This window comes from Hylaeus volcanicus, chromosome 5, assembly GCF_026283585.1.
Source record: "Hylaeus volcanicus isolate JK05 chromosome 5, UHH_iyHylVolc1.0_haploid, whole genome shotgun sequence".
Classification (NCBI taxonomy): Eukaryota; Metazoa; Arthropoda; class Insecta; order Hymenoptera; family Colletidae; genus Hylaeus; species Hylaeus volcanicus.
Window position 1 is genome coordinate 11,793,540 of NC_071980.1, and position 18,574 is coordinate 11,812,113.

Here is an 18,574-nt window from a genome sequence, read left to right on the forward strand (position 1 = left end):
AAAGGCATTTTTCTCATGTAAACTGCATATAAGCTTTCGAATAAAACCAAAATCAATAATCCACGTACAACTGAGATATCGTAATATCATGTCATGAATCTGTCAGAAACAGTATTTTTCATATGATTTTCCCGTCGTCAACCCTTAGCCAATAGGAGCTAAGCAAAACCCGAGTGTCGTTCGTCGACTCTCGGAATCATTCGGTTCGGCATGGCTCGTCGGCCATCGAGCGTCGGGAGTCGAAACGGATGTCATCATTCATAACCTGCCAAGTGTCAACAGTTTTTACACTATTGCATTATTAATTATCAATGATAACTCCTTGAGTCCTCTACTTTTTCATGTATTTGGCGTAATTTGTTTACTTTTTTATCGTTGAACCACGTTGAGCAGGCAGTGAGAGGCAGTTAGATGCTAATTTTGTGCGTTGAATTTTACACTTATTACACGAATTAAAATGTTATTTCTTCGGAAACTATGTAAAGATAAACGTCCTGTTGGAGATATTAATGAAAGACGAACTATTCGAGCGGAAAGGAAAAAAGAATTATGTAAAAATCAGAAGTATATAATATTTGCAAAAAACAGGAATGAATTAACTTCATCGGCATCACAGACCTTGGGTTCGTAAAACTGTGTATATAAAATCTCTGTGAGTGCCTACTTACATTATTTGATTATGTTTACAGAAATAAAGACATCCGATCCAGTAAAAACATGTGCAAAAGGGCTCTTACAATCGAAAATTAAACACGAGGAACGTAAACGAATAGAACAAATGAAGAAAAGGCCTGCGTTTGTTGCTGGTCCAGTAAACCATAAGTTATATTCGCGAGTAAGCAAGGCGAAGATATTCCAAAAGTTGAAAAACCACCTATGTCTCCGAAAGGTGTTACAAAAGCCACCCTCAAAAGATTGGCATTGAAAGCTCAACAAGAAAGTAAAAAGAAAGAGAAGCATTCCTTTGCTCCAGCTAATTATAAATTTAAGGTTCCAGCAGGATTGGAGCAAGAGCTTTTATTTGAACGAGTTGACCCACATAGTATGGGACCCAGTGTAGCAAGTAAATTTGTGCTCCCATCTTCGAGATTAAGGACTTTAAGTGAAACTTATACAATAAATGTATCATCCAATGAAGATATAAATGACACAAATGAAGCTATCATATCTGATAAAGATAGTAATGAGAAAAAAAAAGAGAAGAATCATGAATCACTTAATAATAATATTACAGAACCAAGTAAACAATTTAATAATAATATTCCAGTTGACAAAGAAACACAAACAAAAACGAGTTTAGCCGCAGCATTGCCTAGAATAAATAGTATCAACTTTGATCATCCTGAAGATATGTTTAATGTTAACGATTCTCCATGTAAAATCGACATGAAAGTAGAAGCTCTGACACCATTACAAGGAATGCAATTAAGTAATAATTCATATAAAAAAAAAACGGAAAAAGCAAATTCCTATAAACATTGGAGAGGAAACAGATAGGTCAAATGAAAATGTTAGAGTTCTGAGAAATAGATGTATAACCGTAGTCGACACACACACACACACCCACGCCAAAAAATATACCTAGAAGGTCTCCAAGGTTATTGGAAAAAAATAAAAGTCCTATAAAAAAATAATATGAAAATGAACCTGTCTGAAAAAAGTCTTAAAGTTAAATTTTTTGGTAAGTACAACTGTCAATACCAAAATTGTTTTCTGATTCCTACAGTACAGAACGTAAAACATAGGAAATAGGGAGATTATTTTATTACTTGACGACTATACTTCAACGAATATATTTTTTTTTTTGCAGAGCAAGTTTAAAGTATTTATTTTATAATTAATAAACCAATCTATCCCGTGACTCCTTAGACGAAGTAGAGTAGGGTCTGGTAAAAAGGACAAGGAATACATGTCCGCAAAACGCCATAGAAAGGTAATAAGTTTTTACTTTGTATTCATTTATCTCAGACCTCATTCATAATCACAGACCTTTTTCAGTGTTCTATTTGATCATTCCATCTTACTTCCTTTTTTATATCTTTTTTTAAGGTCTCTGTACCTCCAGGAGCCGCAGAATTGTTTGCTGTCGCTAAGCCTGGGCACAGTTCTTCCGGCGGCGGTGTACGTGGTCTCAGTTCGCCGTGTTCTCCTTCATACTTACATTCAGCTTGAGCCTTGAGATCATTTAAACAATTGATCATATCAATATCGCGATCAATCGTTGCTTCGGCCGGTTTGATCGCGTAAACTTCAGCCTCTTCCGCGTTCTGTATTTTTTTCGCCTCGGCCGCTATATCGTCGCCAAGTAAATTCTGTCTGACGAAGTAATCGCGAATATTGTCTCGCACTTCCCTGGAAAACTTCTCAGGATTCGCCTCGACGTAACGATATACGTAGAGATCAGCCCCGCAAATTATAAAATAATGATTAAAAATATTGATTTTCGCGCCGATGAAAAAGTCGCGCGGAGTGTAATACTCGGGATTGTCTCTTCCAGTTTGCGGCTTAGGAACCAGCGTAGATTTCAGAAAGCACCCCTCGCGACGTCCCGAGTTACGTTTCTCGATTTCGTGCACCAGTATCGTGCCGTCGCTTAAACTATACTCTAAGATGAAGTCGCGATCCTTGTCCTCGGGATGCACCGCGTCCATTATCATCGAGTAGCGCAACTTCTTGGGGAAATTAACCAGCTGTCGTACGACGTCCTTTTTAGGTGGTTTGGGTATAACAGACAGACAACTGGCGTAGGTGTCTTCTGGCGTGCCAAATTTTATGTGGGGAGGAGGGACATATTTTGGCATCGGTTTCGATTTTTCTGTTGGCAAGGGGATTCTCTCTGGTTGCGTTATTCCCAGCATATCAGAGTAATACTTCCGCGTGAAAGAATCGCAATCGTGCAGGAGGAAACGTCGACTGAATATGAATATCGTCTCGCCTATCTGCAACAGGGTTTGAATAATAATCAATTACAATTTTTTAATTAAATAATTGATTTAAACAAATTTAATTCAATCAACTTAATTAATAAATATTTTGAATAAATGTAATTAAAAATTATTTAATTAAAATTGAATTAAGCAGAGTTAATCGAAAGTCGTTTAATTGACGATTGCTTTAAGCAGAATTAATTCAAAGCCGTTTAATTGACGATTGATTTAAGCAGAATTAATTGAAAGCCATTTAATTGACGATTGATTTAAGCAGAACTAATTCAAGCTATTTAATTGACGATTTGTTTATATCTTCAATGTTAAAAGACATTTATATAAAATTCAATTAATTATATAAGTAACACATATAAATAAACATATATATAAACCAATTTCTAGCGACAAATGCAATATACTAAATACTATTAACCTCATCAAAATGAGTTGGTTGTATATATAATAATATATTTGTTAAGGTAATTCTATGAATAAATAATTTATAACGTAAATAAGAACAAATATGTATTCTTATTCAATGACGACAAAATACAACAAATATATACCATAGGTATAAGTTAAAGTAATATACTAAAAACATAAAGCAGTTCAGCTAATTTAGCATTACCGGCATAATCTTTTCTGTACGAGCGCCGGATATATCTGGCATCCATCTAATAACCTTATATGTGTTACTTATACAATTAGTTAAATTTTATATAAATGTCTTTTAACATTGAAGATATAAACAAATCGTCAATTAAATAGCTTGAATTAATTCTGCTTAAAGTAATCGTCAATTAAATGGCTTTGAATAAATTCTGCTTAAAGTAATCGTCAATTAAATATCTTTAAATATCTTCGATTAAATTCGCTCATATCAATCGTCAATTAAATATCTTCGATTAAATTTGCTCATATCAATTGTCAATTAAACGACTTTCGATTAATTCTGCTTAATTCAATTTTAATTAAATAATTTTTAATTACATTGTTTGTAATTAATTGTCAATTAAAGACGGAAATTAATTTTAAAAGTAATTAATTAGTCGCAACCCTGATCTGCAATGGTAGACGGAATTATAATAAATTAATAAAAATAATTCTACACGGTTGAAAATGTGTGTCCTCGTGTATAAAAGTTACATGTTTTGTATCGATTATTGCACACAGTCGAGTGTAAGTTTAACTAAAGTTGAACAGTGTATAAATTTCCACAAGACTCACCACGAAATCTTTTGGCGTGTAGTATTCGACAACTTCTGAGTCGCTGCATTCCAAGTATATAGCTGGATAGGAGGACGGTAAATTTTTCCAGTCTTTCGGTACTTTCATTCGTTTTAATAACATCGACACAGGATCTTTCCCGCAGTTAGGTTTCTGAATCGCGCGCACGGCTATCGTGTCGTCCGTTAGGAAATACATTATTTGATAAGTATCTTCGTTCCAAGTGGCGGTGAACGTTAACACCATTTTATCGTACTCCAAAAATCGACGCCTGGCGTCATCCGGGATCTGTGTGATGTGCGTCGGTGTCCTCATCTTGGACGCGCGAAGAAACGTGTAAGGATCGACCGGGGGTTCCTCCTTATCTCCCACATCTATGCCTTGACTATTTAAAAACTCTCTGGTAAATAAATCGCAGTCGATAATATGATAAACCACGCCGTGAATACCTGCAATTAATAATGCGTAATGGTAACGAATTGCAGAGCAAATTGGAAGAGAGAAATTTCATATATTCTCCTTTTAAATACAATTATTAATACTAAACCTAATGATGGATCTTAAATAAATTTTGTTCAATTGAATGCAGAAATATTTCACGTGATCCTAAATTTAATAATACATAAAGCATACATTATGTATATTATATATAAGAGTTGTAAACAAAAGTTTAAAAATTCATAGTAGGTTTAGTGTTAATTAAAGACTATTTTGTAAGGAGTAAACGATTAACAAGAGATACCGAAAATTGCAACGAATATATTCGTCAAACGTACATACGTCGATCCCAACGTTGAAGTCCTTCCAGTAAAATGTATCGCCTTTTACATTTTTCACAATTTTATCACGCTTGACGAGCTTTCCTTGTTGAAAGCCAGCATTGTCGACGGAGGGCTCTATCACGGTGAGGGTGTTGTCCTCCAAAAAGTATATTATGTTCACATGACGTATCCGAAAGTGTTCGTCCGGCGAGTTGAATACCCCTTGACGGAAAAATGCTTTGAAGCAAAGGCATTTTTGCGCGTATAACGCATAATGCGGAATAACTTGACGATACGGGTATCGTTTCGTCCGGCCATACGTTAAAGATGGATCGTATCTGATTTTGAATATTTTATATAATTAAATTTTAGCAAAACTGGTATCGAGTTCATTATTATTACTTACTCTACGATGGGTGTATCTTTTATGAATGCGGTAGATGCAGCATCTATTGGTCTTCCTCCGACACCAAAATCGCTATCGCGTACCACGCGATAACCGTTCAGAAAATGAAATTTTTGCAATAATCTAAAATCGCAGATCTTTTCAAAAAGAATTCATCGTTAGTTTCATTCGAATACGATATCGAAATAATGAATTTGTTTCTAATTTTAACTCACATTTTGATCCCGAAATGTGTAACCTGGTATAAGCGGCAGGTCTTCCATAATTGATTATTAAAGTATCGAATGAATTGTATACTTGGAAGACATTTCCGTGGAACGATATTTAAGTGGCTTGTCAAAGAAGCTGTTTGAATCCGTTTCTATAACAACGTCAGCGTGTATTGATGTAACAGTAATTTTATAATGTAGTAGTACTTACTATCTTTTAAAAAACTGATTCGTTAATAATTGAATAATTGTATCGTTAACGGGTAAAGGATAACCAGACTGAATAATATTTTATTATTTATTTTTGAATAAATTATTGACAACGATTGACGACATTGGATGGTTTTCACTAGAATTTTTTAGTTGCCCTGACAGTGAAATCACAAACTAATTATTTCTTTTAAAACAGCCATACATCCTGCGGACAAGCAGCCAGCCACTGGTACAGTGATCAACCACGCGAACGCAATATTACGAAATAATTTCCATGAAACCCCTTCACCGCCACGCGAAGCCCACCCCACGCAGACGACTGATCCCACTTTGCAATGTGTTGTTGACACAGGTAAACCAGCCTTACTTGCCAACAAAACTGTCACTGCTGCTCCTACCTACAATCAGTATTTCATCTGTAACGTGATAAACTAACAAAAGAACGGCAGGACCTTCTTCCCCTCAGAATTGCATCGAGCTCTACATACAGGAATATCATTAAATAGAGGACCCTGCATGCAAAGTTGATGGACTTCCGAAGAGGACAAGTTCTTTTATATTCATTAAGCACACGTACCTCTATAGTAAATCCAGTTGTTGGTGTAATGCGTGCTAAATCTTGTCCTAAAGTTTGTATAACTCTACGTCCCCATACCCAAAGACCAGTTGATATTCCTAGACCACCGTAAAGTAATATAAGCAATGGAGTTTCTGTTTCTTGTCTAGCCGATCCATCCGCGTACACAGCCCAAAGTGCAATTAGTGGTCCGATCGCATTACTAACATCGTTCCCGCCATGAGCGAAACTGCCAAATGCCGCTGTCAGTACTTGCAAAAAAGCGAATAGTTGAGACGTTTCCGGCGGCTCTTCGTTTTTCCTTTCAGTTTCGATTTGAACACCCTCAGTATCCGATCCTGCTGCTACTAAAAGAGGACTAGCGCTGCTATTACCACGTAATTTCGGCGCCGCTTCTTTTGTATTGCCATTGTTACTACTACTACTACTACTACTATTATGCGGAGCTTCTGAAATAACAGATAATGCTGTAGTTTCTTTTTTATCACAGGTACCGAACGTTGTTGTTGCTTTTTCGTTGCTACTCAGCGAAAGTAATATCCTCTTTCTTTGCCATGGCACGACAAATAAATAAACAATGACGGCTGAAAACAAACCGCAGCCCGATGCAGCAAGTAAACTACCCCACCATGGAACTTTATCCAGCATTAAGACTGAAAATAGATGCAAGAGGCATAGTATTAAGTTTAATTTAATGCAAAAGTATATTAAGGTAAAATTGTAAAATTTATTTACGTTTAGGTCCATCGTGTGCAACTGAAATAACATTGACAGCAACAGTGAGACCGTACGCTAACGGGAGAATATGAAGACCTTGTTCTAGGGGCTTGCTAGATTGCAGTACAGATTTTCTTAGAAGCCAAAATATAGCACCCGATACAATTCCGCTAAGCACAGGACTCGCAAACCAAGATGCTGCTATATTTGCAAGAGCTATCCATTTCACCTATAAAAACATTATATCGTAGAATAATACTTATTTATTTTTAAGCTTTGGAATGTTCAAAAGATAAAATGTTTCAGCTGTTGTTCCTGGTTCTCTTCGGATGTCTACATATCTAGATGACAATACAGAAGCTCATGATATAGATGAAGTGACATTGTAAAACTCAAAACTTACAGTAATTAAGACTCATTGGTGTTGTACATGTTGTATCAGTGGGTATTAGTAACGCATATGTTTTCTTGACAATTTTTGTTATGTACATATAATAATAATAACTGAATGTATGTATCTGTGATCATGCGCAGGAGGCTGAAACTGGGAATAACTAACATTAGTTTATTTAGAATATGACTTAAGTTTATGAAAATAGAGAAGGGAGATGTTAGTTCCAATTTTTACGACAAAACACGAGTTTCTTCGGAAGTTATGTACGTATAATGTGTCATCTAGGAGTGTAGACATCAGAAGAAGACCATGAATAACGTCATGTGTTTCTTGATTATAAAGACATCATTTTAAAATGTTTTAAAGCTACTATTTTTTACGTATACTATGTTATTCTTAAGTTATTAAAATAATGATTTTACTAACCCCTGCAGTACCTTTACAGACAAGTGAAAAACCAACTGTAGCACCAACAATGGAATGTGTTCCAGAAATAGGTAACCGTAATGCTGTTGCTAGTAAAAGCCAAATACCAGATCCAGCTAAACTAGACAGCGCTCCTACCATTAGTTCTTTTTCATGGCCTTCGTACAATGTCACGTCTAATATGCCTTTCCTCATTGTGTCAGAGACCTAAAACGATCATTGATTAATATATTTTGAATAACACATAAAGAAACAATCCAATGAATTAATTTTTAAGATACCTTATAGCCGATGAGTACAGCCCCAGCAATTTCGAATACAGTTGCTAAAATACAAGCTTGAAATATTGTAAGTACTCCAGCACCAACGCTTGTTCCAAAGCTATTGGCGACATCGTTAGCTCCGATTCCAAATGCCAGAACAAAGGCCACTAAGAACCCAACTACTACTATCCATACTAAGTTTTCATCGTACGGTACACTCATCTTTATTTATTTAATACTTATTCCTTTTGAGCTGTTGGTATGTATCTTTCTTTCAAGCATTTGTCAAAGTATCGATGTTATCAAACGTCTTCTTGTCATATTGTTTGAAAGTAATACATAGAGGACACATATCTAGGAAGAGCTTCTGGTTCAATCCGATATACATTTATGTGTAAATACTAATACATCAGAATATATTTCTTTGTTTACACTTAAATTCATATACGCGTGTACGTTTGTATATATATGTAATTTATATCTTCATTTTACTTCTAATACAAACAATTTTGTAACTTTGTACATGTAGCAGAGGTAGTATTTTGGCGCAGCACCCGATACATTTAGCATTATGTCTTTCTCTGATGTTAACATACAGTTACTAAATGCTTACTAGCATCCAACAGAGTTACTGTGTACACACGTTTTTTAATATATTACTTTGCGTTAAGCGTAAAGTATGATGTTCGATTTTACAATAACTCGTTATCAGCGTTTTCCATGTTTGGAAACACGCTGATCGCTGTTTTTCCGGCATCTGTAATTAATCAAACTTATTTTAAAATACTATGCGCACGTCTTCGAAGTTTTGGTCGATGCATTAGAAACTAAAATCTCTTGAAAGCAATGCAATTACTTCGTTTAACAATTACCTTCGCACACACATCGTAATCGTCTTTAGAACGAGGTATACTTGAACACCCACCAACGAAATTTAATTATTAGACTGAACCGTTTTGCCAATTTTCTTACGCACGATTTCGAAGGGGGTGGTCTTACCCTCTCTCTTTTCACGTAACTGACACTTCCTATTTTGATTAAAATTCACGTTCCTGATAAAATCGACTTTCGAACAATTATTTTATTTGCTTTTTCGCGTATACGATACGTTGTAAAAAAAACGAGACCCGTTGCGAAGGAGCAAGTTGTACGAAACACGATGACAATTTATTATGAAAGACTACATGAACTACTTTCACGAGCTAGGCGTAAAGTAATAATAATAAATAACTAGAACAAGCAAAGCTTTCAAGCATGTTACATAAAATTTGTACATGAAATATTCCTTAAAATTACAATCTCTTATTACCACTTTTTGCATCATTCTTCGCACAATCCTCCGTGTGGTTCACGTTTTAAAATTCCTCTTATAGGAATCTCGTGAAAGGTAGTCATTGTACGACTCGATGACACGAGAAATTAATCGAACGATCGCCAAGAGGAGAAAACGAGGAAGATGACGATGTAGTTTTTCACTCACAAAACTCAAATTAGTTGGCGTAAATCTTTGGTAACCGGGGATGCCGCTCAGATCCGCGTGGGGGTGAGATATTGATCCGCCATTTGCCCGCGAAACTGTCTTATACGTATAATACAAAAGTGGTTTACCGCAGCATAAATCTGACGTGTTTTATTCGCGAATCGATAAACAATCAATCGACAACCTTTGCGTTTCGCTATCCACGCGAATTTCTCTTTAATATCATCGCGTTTTCGTCGGAATGTATTACGCATCAACCGTGGGTCGGATACTCGTGGGGGAATGATGAATAAGTAATTGCATAAAGGGTGTTAAATGAGCTACGAATTGATGCGAACATAATTACCAATAATCACATGGCTGCTTCTACATATATCGTTAAACAAAAGGTCATCCAGACGAATCTTCATTAGCATCGAGCCTTCAACCGCGACTCTCAATTATTACTTTCAAGTACATCGCTTCAGCAACTTGATTTAGAAAACTTTAATCTTTGCCAATCAATTTATGTAATTCATGATGACACATACTTGTTATTAAATAATAATTTAGATAAATAGTTGAAAAAAGTATACAGGAAGTCTTCGAGTTATGCGTATTCGTACTTGGTTATTTAGATTTCTTTTGTTCAATTTTTTTTCTATGAAAACTTTTGTACCACAGATTGTATATAAACCCTAGTCAAAGCAGAGTTGCATTTGTTTCGTAATTCAGTATCTATGCAATTTACATTAAAAGCTTTGGAATGAATTAACTGTGTACATAGAAAATTCATAGTAATTTGAACAATAAGTATGATTTATTCAATTTATATATTACATATACCAACCAATATTTTTAGGTTACAAACTACAGATGCTATAAAGTAGTTATACTTTACTCTGCATTCCATTTTTCTCTTTCTGCCTTTTCTTGAAATACTTCCTCCAAATATGGATGAAGGTATAGCACATCCTATTTAATAACAGAAATTAGTAATAGCGTATTATTAGTAATACAAAAGTACCAATAACTAATGAAATTACATCTTCCAATTTGGTCCACTGTTCCTTTGGTAAGACTCTCCTTCCAGAATCTATCTGCATGGCTCTGATGATCCGGAAATTACGTTCGTCTAACAGGTCTTTGGGTAATCGTCTTAGTGCCTCATCCACCTCGGGGGTTACACAAAGAACATCATCTCGCATTAAACCTAAATTAATACAAAACTAACAATAATAATAATTCTAAATTTATAAAACATGAGAAACTAAAATTACAGAATATACTAGAAAAATACAAAGAGTCGTACAATTTAAACTTAATATTTATTAAATTTTTCTTATATACTACTTTGTTGCTATAATATTATATCAATTATTTACCATACTGATTAAATCCAGACAACGAGTAGATCCATTTCTGAAAAGCAGTTGCTGCAAAGTAGATAATATAATTATATAAGAATAAAATTATTCGGGTGCCTCTTAACTCTAAACATTTATTAACGAAACATTCACTTACGATTCAAACGTCTTATTGCCAATGACATATTGTAACTCCCCTTTATTTAACGCTAATTTATTTAAAATTCGGTTTCGAACTGTTCCATCAGTTCGATTACAGTAACTTCTTCTAACCTTGATCGAATAAGCTATAGCTACCAGAGTCAATACGCGAACTTACAAATCCCTAGCAGATTCTTACATATAGTAAAAAAAATGGAACTATATTAATTAATCCGTAATTATTTATTTATAATCTGTAACATAAATCAGTATCGTGTGTAAAAATTTATTTATTATTACAACGAGGCATTTGCACGTTGATAGTGGCGTATACAGGGTGTTCCAAAAAATGTTGTAACACCTTGAAAGGGGTGGTTCGGGAGGTGATTTGAAACAAATTTTTCCTTAGTGAAAATGTTGTTGGAGGCATCGTTAAAGAGATATTAACAAAAAGATCCGACCAATCAGAGCGCGAGTATTCCGGTGGAGCGTAGGCTACGCGCTAGGCGGCCGCGCTCATACGCTACCGCGGCCGCTCCATCGACATACTCGCGTTCTGATTGGTCGAGGTTTTCCGTTAATATCTGCTTAACGAAGCCTCGGACAACATTTTCACTAAGGAAAAAGTTGTTTCAAATCACCTCCCCAACCACCCTTTTCGAGGAGTTCCAACATTTTTGGGACACTCTATATATTCAATTCTAGTCGCTGCTTTACCGTCGACCAATCGGAGCGCGTAGCGTTTGCTACCGCGGGCGCTCCAACGGTACAGGCGCGCTTTGATTGGTCGGTGTTTTTTGTTAATATATGCTTAACAAAGCCTCTGACAACATTTTCGCTAAGGAAAAAGTTGTTACAAATCACCTCCCGAATCATCCCTTTCAAGGAGTTCCAAAATTTTTGAGACACCCTGTATTTGAACCGTAACGCAGAACGCCTATCATATAGGAACATTTCGAAATGTTCCTAATGAATTAAGGCAACATTTTTTAGGATGATATAAAATTCATTAGCGGTCAATATAAAAAATGGAAAAGTGTAATAAAATGTATCGAAGGTGTCTTACGACTAGAACGAACGTTGATAATCATATTTCATCATAGAATTATTTAAAGAATACCCTAGATCTATATCCAGATGGCGCCGTAATTCGTAAAGGGAACTATTTTTCGGGCGTAGGACGAACGTTCTATGGTTGGTATATAAACGCCGAGGGAACTACTTTCGCTGCCTCTTCCTCATTAAGAGTAGAGTTGTGTTCACGTGTGGTTGTGTCTCCTTTTTCCACAAAATAGGTCACACAACCCACCTCCATTCGTGAAATAACTCTTCTATAAAAAAAAAAACAAAAAAAATATAAAAATTCCTAAAAACACAAACCAAAAAAATCGTAAAACCGTAGCTGAAAACCGTGAAACATAAGTAAAGTGTGGAAAAAAATAGTAATCAACGCGTTACGAAGAGCAACGTGGTCGGAAGAGCGCAAGCCATATTGAAGAAACGGGAAGAAACCAAAAACCAGAGAATTTTTGAACGTTTAAGAAGCCGCACGCAGTGGGAATAATACAAAAAATGAATCCAGGAGCTCCGAATTATCCTATGGCCTCACTTTATGTGGGAGACCTCCATACGGAAATCACCGAGGCGATGCTGTTCGAGAAGTTTTCGTCGGCTGGGCCCGTACTCTCGATACGCGTCTGCCGTGATATTATTACCCGACGCTCGCTCGGTTATGCTTATGTCAACTTTCAGCAACCAGCAGACGGTGAGTGTATTCCACGATTATTTCGATATAACTCTGACCTAGATTCGCAAAATCATTCGCAATGGTTATCCTCGGTCGCATCGTTTGTCTGCGCGTGACACGTGTTTCGCATCGCACGATGCCACCATATTGAATTCTACATCGGACAAAGTAGAATATCGTGGTGACGGTTTGGATTGAGTCATACGTCGTATTTTTCCATTGTGAAACTTTCTTCGTTTTTTCTGCACAGTACTTCCTAATCATGTTTACACCACGATACACTTGAGAGAGATTAACGTTTATCCAGCACCTTCTATTTTTAAACAGAGATTAGAATAATTACTGGAATTTACTGTAACATTTCTTATGCGAAAATGATAAATATTTATGATGTATAGTAATGCGCGAAATGTATGCAGAATATGTTTTATAAATTAACGTTATATCGATATTTATAACTTTTCGATATAAATTGCACTTATCATTTATGACGATAAGTGTGACAAGACGAGATAAGTTAAGACATATATCATTTTTATATTATAAGTTAATTAACACAATGTGTTAACTCTATAAATTGAAAAAATTATCTACAACATGTACACTTAAATAAGGAGCCGTTAAAAAATAATTTAAAACCTATGTGGGAATTGTTACTTAATTTATTTATGTATTTCAGCCGAACGTGCATTGGATACCATGAACTTCGATATGATTAAGGGGCGGCCTATTCGTATTATGTGGTCTCAACGTGATCCTTCCCTTCGAAAATCTGGTGTTGGAAACGTATTCATAAAAAATTTAGATAAAAACATAGACAATAAAGCAATGTACGACACGTTCTCTGCTTTTGGTAACATCCTTAGTTGCAAAGTGGCTCAAGATGAAACTGGTGTTTCTAAAGGTTATGGTTTTGTTCATTTTGAAACTGAAGAGGCAGCAAATAAATCCATTGACAAAGTCAATGGCATGTTGCTAAATGGAAAAAAGGTATTACCTTATTATTAATTTCTTTTACCGTTATAAAAAAAATCATTGACACGCTTCGTACTAATTTACTGATTATTTTTAGGTGTATGTTGGTAAATTCATACCCCGTAAAGAACGTGAAAAGGAATTGGGAGAGAAAGCCAAGCTTTTCACCAATGTTTACGTGAAGAACTTCGGGGAAGATATGACAGATGATAAACTTAAAGAAATGTTTGAAAAATATGGGACCATCACCAGTCATAAAGTAATGATAAAAGATGACGGAAAATCACGAGGCTTTGGTTTTGTAGCTTTTGAAGATCCTGACGCTGCTGAACAAGCAGTATTTGAATTAAACGGTAAAGAGGTTGCCGAAGGAAAGTGTATGTACGTTGGACGGGCGCAGAAGAAGGCAGAGCGTCAACAAGAACTAAAGAGAAAGTTTGAACAATTAAAGATAGAACGATTAAATCGTTATCAAGGTGTAAATCTTTACGTAAAGAACTTGGATGACAGTATAGACGACGAGAGGTTACGTAAAGAATTTGCACCATTCGGAACAATAACCTCGGCTAAAGTTATGATGGAAGAAGGCCGTAGTAAAGGCTTCGGATTCGTCTGTTTCTCAGCACCTGAAGAGGCCACCAAAGCTGTTACAGAGATGAACGGTCGTATAATAGTTACTAAACCGTTATATGTTGCTCTGGCTCAGCGCAAAGAAGATCGCAAGGCGCATCTTGCTTCGCAATACATGCAACGTCTGGCAAACATGCGTATGCAACAAATGGGTCAAATTTTCCAGCCTGGTGGTGCTGGAAATTATTTCGTTCCCACTATTCCACAGCCGCAAAGATTTTATGGACCTGCACAGATGGCACAGATTCGTGCAACACCACGCTGGCCAGCGCAACCGAATCAAGTACGACCCAATGCACAAACTGGAAGTTCTGGTTTTGCTACGATGCAAGCTCCGTATAGGACAGCCCCACGTGCTCCTACTGCTCAAGCTGGTACTATGAGAAATACGTTGTCTGCAAGACCTATTACTGGTAACGTAAACTGAATTATCGTTCTGTGTATGATTTACAAGATTAAGTTGAAATAATACAATCGTTTTAATCGTTGTAGATCAATTTAATTATTGTATCTTTGTTCGTAGGTCAACAAGCGGTGGGCGGTGCAAATATGCAGAGTCGTTCTATGCCTGGTTCAGCGGTGGGAGTTTCAGCTCAAAGCCGTCCGTCAAATTACAAATACACTTCAAACATGCGCAATCCACCACAAGCAATGGCAATCCCTACTCCTACTCCTGTTCAGCAAGCTGTGCATATTCAAGGCCAAGAACCATTAACTGCCTCGATGCTGGCAGCTGCTCCGCCGCAAGAGCAGAAACAAATGTTGGGAGAGCGTCTCTTCCCGCTGATTCAGTGTATGTATCCGCAACTTACTGGAAAGATCACTGGAATGTTGTTGGAAATCGACAACTCAGAGCTCCTGCACATGTTGGAGCATAATGAATCGCTGAAAGCCAAGGTTGAGGAGGCCGTAGCTGTATTGCAGGCTCATCAGGCCAAACAGGCTGTGGCTTCTAAAAAAGACTAAAACATCTTATATTAGGCTATTATTTTATTATTCCTTAATTGTTCATAATAATGTTAATTTTTTCCTTCCGATTCTATGATTATCCTTGATTTAAAGAAATTTCTTCTGAAGCTTTAAATGGCTTAAGCGATTACTATGTGCATGAATGGCAGGAACAATTGTTATTCAAAACTAATAACTGATCATGAAGGGTTTTTCATCAAGTTTTATGATAATAAATTTTCCTTTAAAAATATCAGGTGAGATTTTACACTTACCCCCAATCCTTATTTATGAAATATTAATTTGATGTTAACGATACTTCCATATAATGTGCATATAAATGTAATAAGATATTCAGAATAAATTATTTCAAGCGTTTAACCTGTAATGCGATGATCGTTAGTTGGAGTACCAGTGAGTTATCGACCAGTGATACTTAGGGCGCTACATTACCTTCAATCGGTTTTGCGTACTGTCTTATCGATTGTTAGTAATAATTTTAAGACTAACCTGTTACCTTTTTTCAAACTAAACTGTTATACCATTTGCAGTTCAATTCTTCATCAAGAATGTGATTAAAAAGCAGTTACATGACAAATAACACAGGAAATTGATAAAAAGGAAACGGGGGATTTTCCCATGATATTGTATCGCACATTGTACGAGAATTATGATATAATTAATAACAAAATGATTACGATATCTTTAATGTCCTATATGGAGGCTTATCGCATGTCGTCTTGAATAATAGCGTACTTATCAAGTGTCAGATAAAATTGTGCCTGTCTATGCCACTTAATTTTTGAAAACATTAACATTGGATACTGATCGCTTCGCGATTTACAGGTCGTCAAAGATTTTCACGTCCCACGAAGTTCTCTAAAGTGTGACCGCATGCTCTATCTCGTCTTGAGATGTTATCACGTGACGCAGCCTCTAAACCGTTAAAACAGATCATATATCAATCTCGAATGCTTTGTCAGCTCGACTGTTGAGAATGATAGCTAAACAAAAATTCTAAGGGGCACGTTAAACTGACGTTGACGACTATACTAAAGCTACCAATACCTTCAAAATTGCTGAAGCTAAAATACGAATTTTATACATCAATTAGTTTCCCCGAACGATCAGCAAATGTTACGATTTTTCATTAATTTTAGACATTCGGGTATTATTACTTTAATTTCGAAACTAATTTAACCTTCGAACAACAGGGTGCTCTAACTGGTTCTGGCAGCCACATGGCCGGCAAAACCGACGAGCTCGGGCCCATAATAAAATTTCTTCCTTTGTATTTCAGAGTCAGCGTTTTTTTATTGCACCTCGAGTTTTATTTGTCTCTCGTGACCTGGAGACGACGAAGAACTCCACGTGTTCGATCATAAATTGAATTCACCGCACATTTCTATTCGGTGCACTTAATTTCGAAATCAGGGCCGGCGTGACATTTTGCGGGGCAGGGTTCAAAAATTTTGCGGGGCCTGAATTCACAATCAAATCCTACACTTAAGTTTTACAACGAGGAATTATTTATTTACAAATGCTGTTACATATTATATATATTTTTTGTAAGATGAATGTTTGAGAGGCCCCGCGGTCTATAAAAATTACCCAATTAAAAGGCACCGATTTCGATTAACTTTTTACAGAATATCATTAACAGACGCAAGACATTTTTTTAGTAGCGATGATTTAGTTTAAAGGAGTGACAAAAATCGCCAAAGTATTGTTATTTAATATTCATCTTATAAAAAATATATAATATGTAACAGCATTTGTAAATAAATAATTCCTCGTTGTAAAACTTAAGTGTAGGATTTGATTGTGAATTCAGGCCCCGCAAAATGTCACGCCGGCCCTGTAAATAATAATTCTTTGATGATTTTTGTCGCTCCTTTAAACTGAATGATCGCTACAAAAAAAAAATGTCTCGCATCTATTAATGGCATCGTCATTCTGTAAAAAGTTAATCAAAATCTGTGCCTTTTAATTGTGTAATTTTTTTTTGGCCCTGTTCAAAATAACGTATGTCTTATACTTTGAGTTTCAAAGGTTTTCTACATTTTGACTCGATACTACTGGCAGGTATTTATCTTTAAAAAATAAACTCATTAATCTAAAGAAATGAGATTAGAGAACTGATATATTCAATTGTTTGTAGGTTGGAGGGATACAAGGAAGATCTTTCATCTGACGAAACGTTGTATTATTATCAGGGCCGGTTTTAGCAATATTGGCGCCCCGGGCAAGATTATCGTGGCGCCCCTTCAGAAGCTTAAAATTTTTAAGAAAAGAAGACAAGGTAATAATATCAAACGATGAATCTGTAGCTAGATTGTAAAGATTGTTAAACTACAATATATAGCAGCTTTACTAATCTACACCGCACTGCGACGCTCCTAAAAATCTGGTGCCCCGGGCGGTTGCCCAACTGCGCCTCCTCCTAACGCCGGCCCTGATTATTATTCAGGGCCGCCACGTACGGTTGTGCACCGCATACGGCCGATTCTCCGAAGGGGCGCCATATCGCCACAAGAATTTGTGTATTTTTTATGCATTACGACTAAGGTGTAATGAATCATTCAATCACCGAGAGCTCAAACTTGCTCGGGAGTATGTAACATTGACAGTCTCGATGGTCGGTATTTAGGAAGTTATAATAGAGTTATCTGAAATTGTAAGAAATCTTTGAATTTACTGCCATGCAGTGGTGAACTTAATTTATTTAACTTTGCCTGTTTCGGTAGCTTCCGGAGAAAGGCGTTTTTCCAAATCAAAAATGATTACGAACTATTTACGTTCTACAATGAGTCAAGAACGGTTAACTGACTTTTCAATTATATCTATTGAGACTGACATTCTAGATACATTCAATATGAAAATTTTGTGGCAGCTAAAACTCGGAGGGTTAATATGTAAATAATTATGTATTATATATTACATAAATATTAATGTATAATGTATAATATACATATATAGGGTGTCCCAAAAATGTTGTAACACCTTGAAAGGGGTGGTTTGGGGGGTGATTTGAAACAACTTTTTCCTTAGCGAAAATGTTGTCCCAGGCTTCGTTGAGGAGATATTAACGGAAAACACTGACCAATCAGAGCGTTAGGCGGCCGCGCGCTCATACGCTACCGCGGCGGCTCCATCGGCATACTCGCGTTCTGATTGGTGGGGATTT

General features: G+C 36.2%; 4 protein-coding genes and 2 long non-coding RNA genes across 15 annotated transcripts; 3 read left to right on the top strand and 3 right to left on the bottom strand.

Annotated features, from left to right (window-relative positions):
* The first annotated feature begins 110 nt into the window (after positions 1 to 110).
* On the top strand, positions 111 to 2,182 carry LOC128876392 (uncharacterized). The gene is made up of 4 exons (XR_008457012.1): positions 111 to 623; positions 690 to 1,681; positions 1,811 to 1,933; positions 2,050 to 2,182. It is a non-coding gene; the product is annotated as an uncharacterized LOC128876392 (long non-coding RNA).
* LOC128876389 (EF-hand domain-containing protein 1-like) lies at positions 1,812 to 5,681 on the bottom strand. The gene is made up of 5 exons (XM_054122714.1): positions 5,537 to 5,681; positions 5,322 to 5,458; positions 4,931 to 5,253; positions 4,155 to 4,603; positions 1,812 to 2,939 (listed from the first exon to the last, which is right to left on the bottom strand). Exons 1-5 carry the CDS (start codon positions 5,582 to 5,584, stop codon positions 1,995 to 1,997), a joined length of 1,902 nt encoding a protein of 633 aa, XP_053978689.1. The 5' UTR covers positions 5,585 to 5,681; the 3' UTR covers positions 1,812 to 1,994.
* LOC128876393 (uncharacterized) lies at positions 2,800 to 6,948 on the top strand. Of its 7 annotated transcripts, XR_008457016.1 has the most exons (6): positions 2,800 to 2,949; positions 3,977 to 4,106; positions 4,177 to 4,231; positions 4,379 to 4,557; positions 5,940 to 6,095; positions 6,811 to 6,948. It is a non-coding gene; the product is annotated as an uncharacterized LOC128876393 (long non-coding RNA). The 7 variants fall into 7 exon arrangements; XR_008457018.1 differs by lacking the exon at positions 3,977 to 4,106 and having other exon boundaries at positions 2,805 to 2,949; XR_008457017.1 differs by lacking the exon at positions 2,800 to 2,949 and having other exon boundaries at positions 2,956 to 4,106; positions 4,300 to 4,490.
* On the bottom strand, positions 5,815 to 9,898 carry LOC128876390 (sodium-dependent phosphate transporter 1-B). 4 transcript variants are annotated; one of them, XM_054122719.1, is made up of 7 exons: positions 9,430 to 9,898; positions 8,139 to 8,877; positions 7,858 to 8,064; positions 7,056 to 7,266; positions 6,815 to 6,973; positions 6,321 to 6,667; positions 5,815 to 6,141 (listed from the first exon to the last, which is right to left on the bottom strand). In XM_054122719.1, the coding sequence occupies exons 2-7, from the start codon at positions 8,340 to 8,342 to the stop codon at positions 5,911 to 5,913; spliced, it is 1,359 nt and encodes a 452-aa protein (XP_053978694.1). In that variant the 5' UTR covers positions 8,343 to 8,877; positions 9,430 to 9,898; the 3' UTR covers positions 5,815 to 5,910. The 4 variants fall into 4 exon arrangements, with proteins under 4 accessions (XP_053978694.1, XP_053978692.1, XP_053978690.1 ...); XM_054122717.1 differs by having other exon boundaries at positions 6,321 to 6,973; positions 9,433 to 9,890; XM_054122715.1 differs by having other exon boundaries at positions 6,321 to 6,973; positions 9,430 to 9,890.
* Positions 9,899 to 10,377: 479 nt separating this feature from the next.
* LOC128876391 (cytochrome b-c1 complex subunit 7-like) lies at positions 10,378 to 11,262 on the bottom strand. Its single transcript, XM_054122720.1, has 4 exons — positions 11,104 to 11,262; positions 10,965 to 11,015; positions 10,626 to 10,792; positions 10,378 to 10,554 (listed from the first exon to the last, which is right to left on the bottom strand). Exons 1-4 carry the CDS (start codon positions 11,129 to 11,131, stop codon positions 10,477 to 10,479), a joined length of 324 nt encoding a protein of 107 aa, XP_053978695.1. The 5' UTR covers positions 11,132 to 11,262; the 3' UTR covers positions 10,378 to 10,476.
* Positions 11,263 to 12,310: 1,048 nt separating this feature from the next.
* On the top strand, positions 12,311 to 15,640 carry LOC128876388 (polyadenylate-binding protein 1). The gene is made up of 4 exons (XM_054122713.1): positions 12,311 to 12,852; positions 13,514 to 13,824; positions 13,907 to 14,852; positions 14,963 to 15,640. Exons 1-4 carry the CDS (start codon positions 12,660 to 12,662, stop codon positions 15,403 to 15,405), a joined length of 1,893 nt encoding a protein of 630 aa, XP_053978688.1. The 5' UTR covers positions 12,311 to 12,659; the 3' UTR covers positions 15,406 to 15,640.
* Positions 15,641 to 18,574: the final 2,934 nt, after the last annotated feature.

Excerpts from the sequence above, each read along its gene's own strand:
- LOC128876389 (XM_054122714.1), bottom strand. The coding sequence starts at position 5,584 with ATGGAAGACCTGCCGCTTATACCAGGTTACACATTTCGGGATCAAAAT. Across the intron at positions 5,254-5,321 it reads AAAGATACACCCATCGTAGA|ATACGATCCATCTTTAACGT; the intron begins GTAAGTAATAAT and ends ATTCAAAATCAG. Across the intron at positions 2,940-4,154 it reads ACACGCCAAAAGATTTCGTG|ATAGGCGAGACGATATTCAT; the intron begins GTGAGTCTTGTG and ends ACCCTGTTGCAG.
- LOC128876390 (XM_054122717.1), bottom strand. The coding sequence starts at position 8,342 with ATGAGTGTACCGTACGATGAAAACTTAGTATGGATAGTAGTAGTTGGG. Across the intron at positions 7,267-7,857 it reads TCTGTAAAGGTACTGCAGGG|GTGAAATGGATAGCTCTTGC; the intron begins GTTAGTAAAATC and ends ATGTTTTTATAG. Across the intron at positions 6,142-6,320 it reads CAACTGGATTTACTATAGAG|GTAGGAGCAGCAGTGACAGT; the intron begins GTACGTGTGCTT and ends TACTGATTGTAG.
- LOC128876391 (XM_054122720.1), bottom strand. The coding sequence starts at position 11,131 with ATGTCATTGGCAATAAGACGTTTGAATC. Across the intron at positions 11,016-11,103 it reads GGCAATAAGACGTTTGAATC|CAACTGCTTTTCAGAAATGG; the intron begins GTAAGTGAATGT and ends TCTACTTTGCAG. Across the intron at positions 10,555-10,625 it reads AGTGGACCAAATTGGAAGAT|GATGTGCTATACCTTCATCC; the intron begins GTAATTTCATTA and ends GTTATTAAATAG.
- LOC128876388 (XM_054122713.1), top strand. The coding sequence starts at position 12,660 with ATGAATCCAGGAGCTCCGAATTATCCTATGGCCTCACTTTATGTGGGA. Across the intron at positions 13,825-13,906 it reads TGTTGCTAAATGGAAAAAAG|GTGTATGTTGGTAAATTCAT; the intron begins GTATTACCTTAT and ends GATTATTTTTAG. Across the intron at positions 14,853-14,962 it reads GTCTGCAAGACCTATTACTG|GTCAACAAGCGGTGGGCGGT; the intron begins GTAACGTAAACT and ends CTTTGTTCGTAG.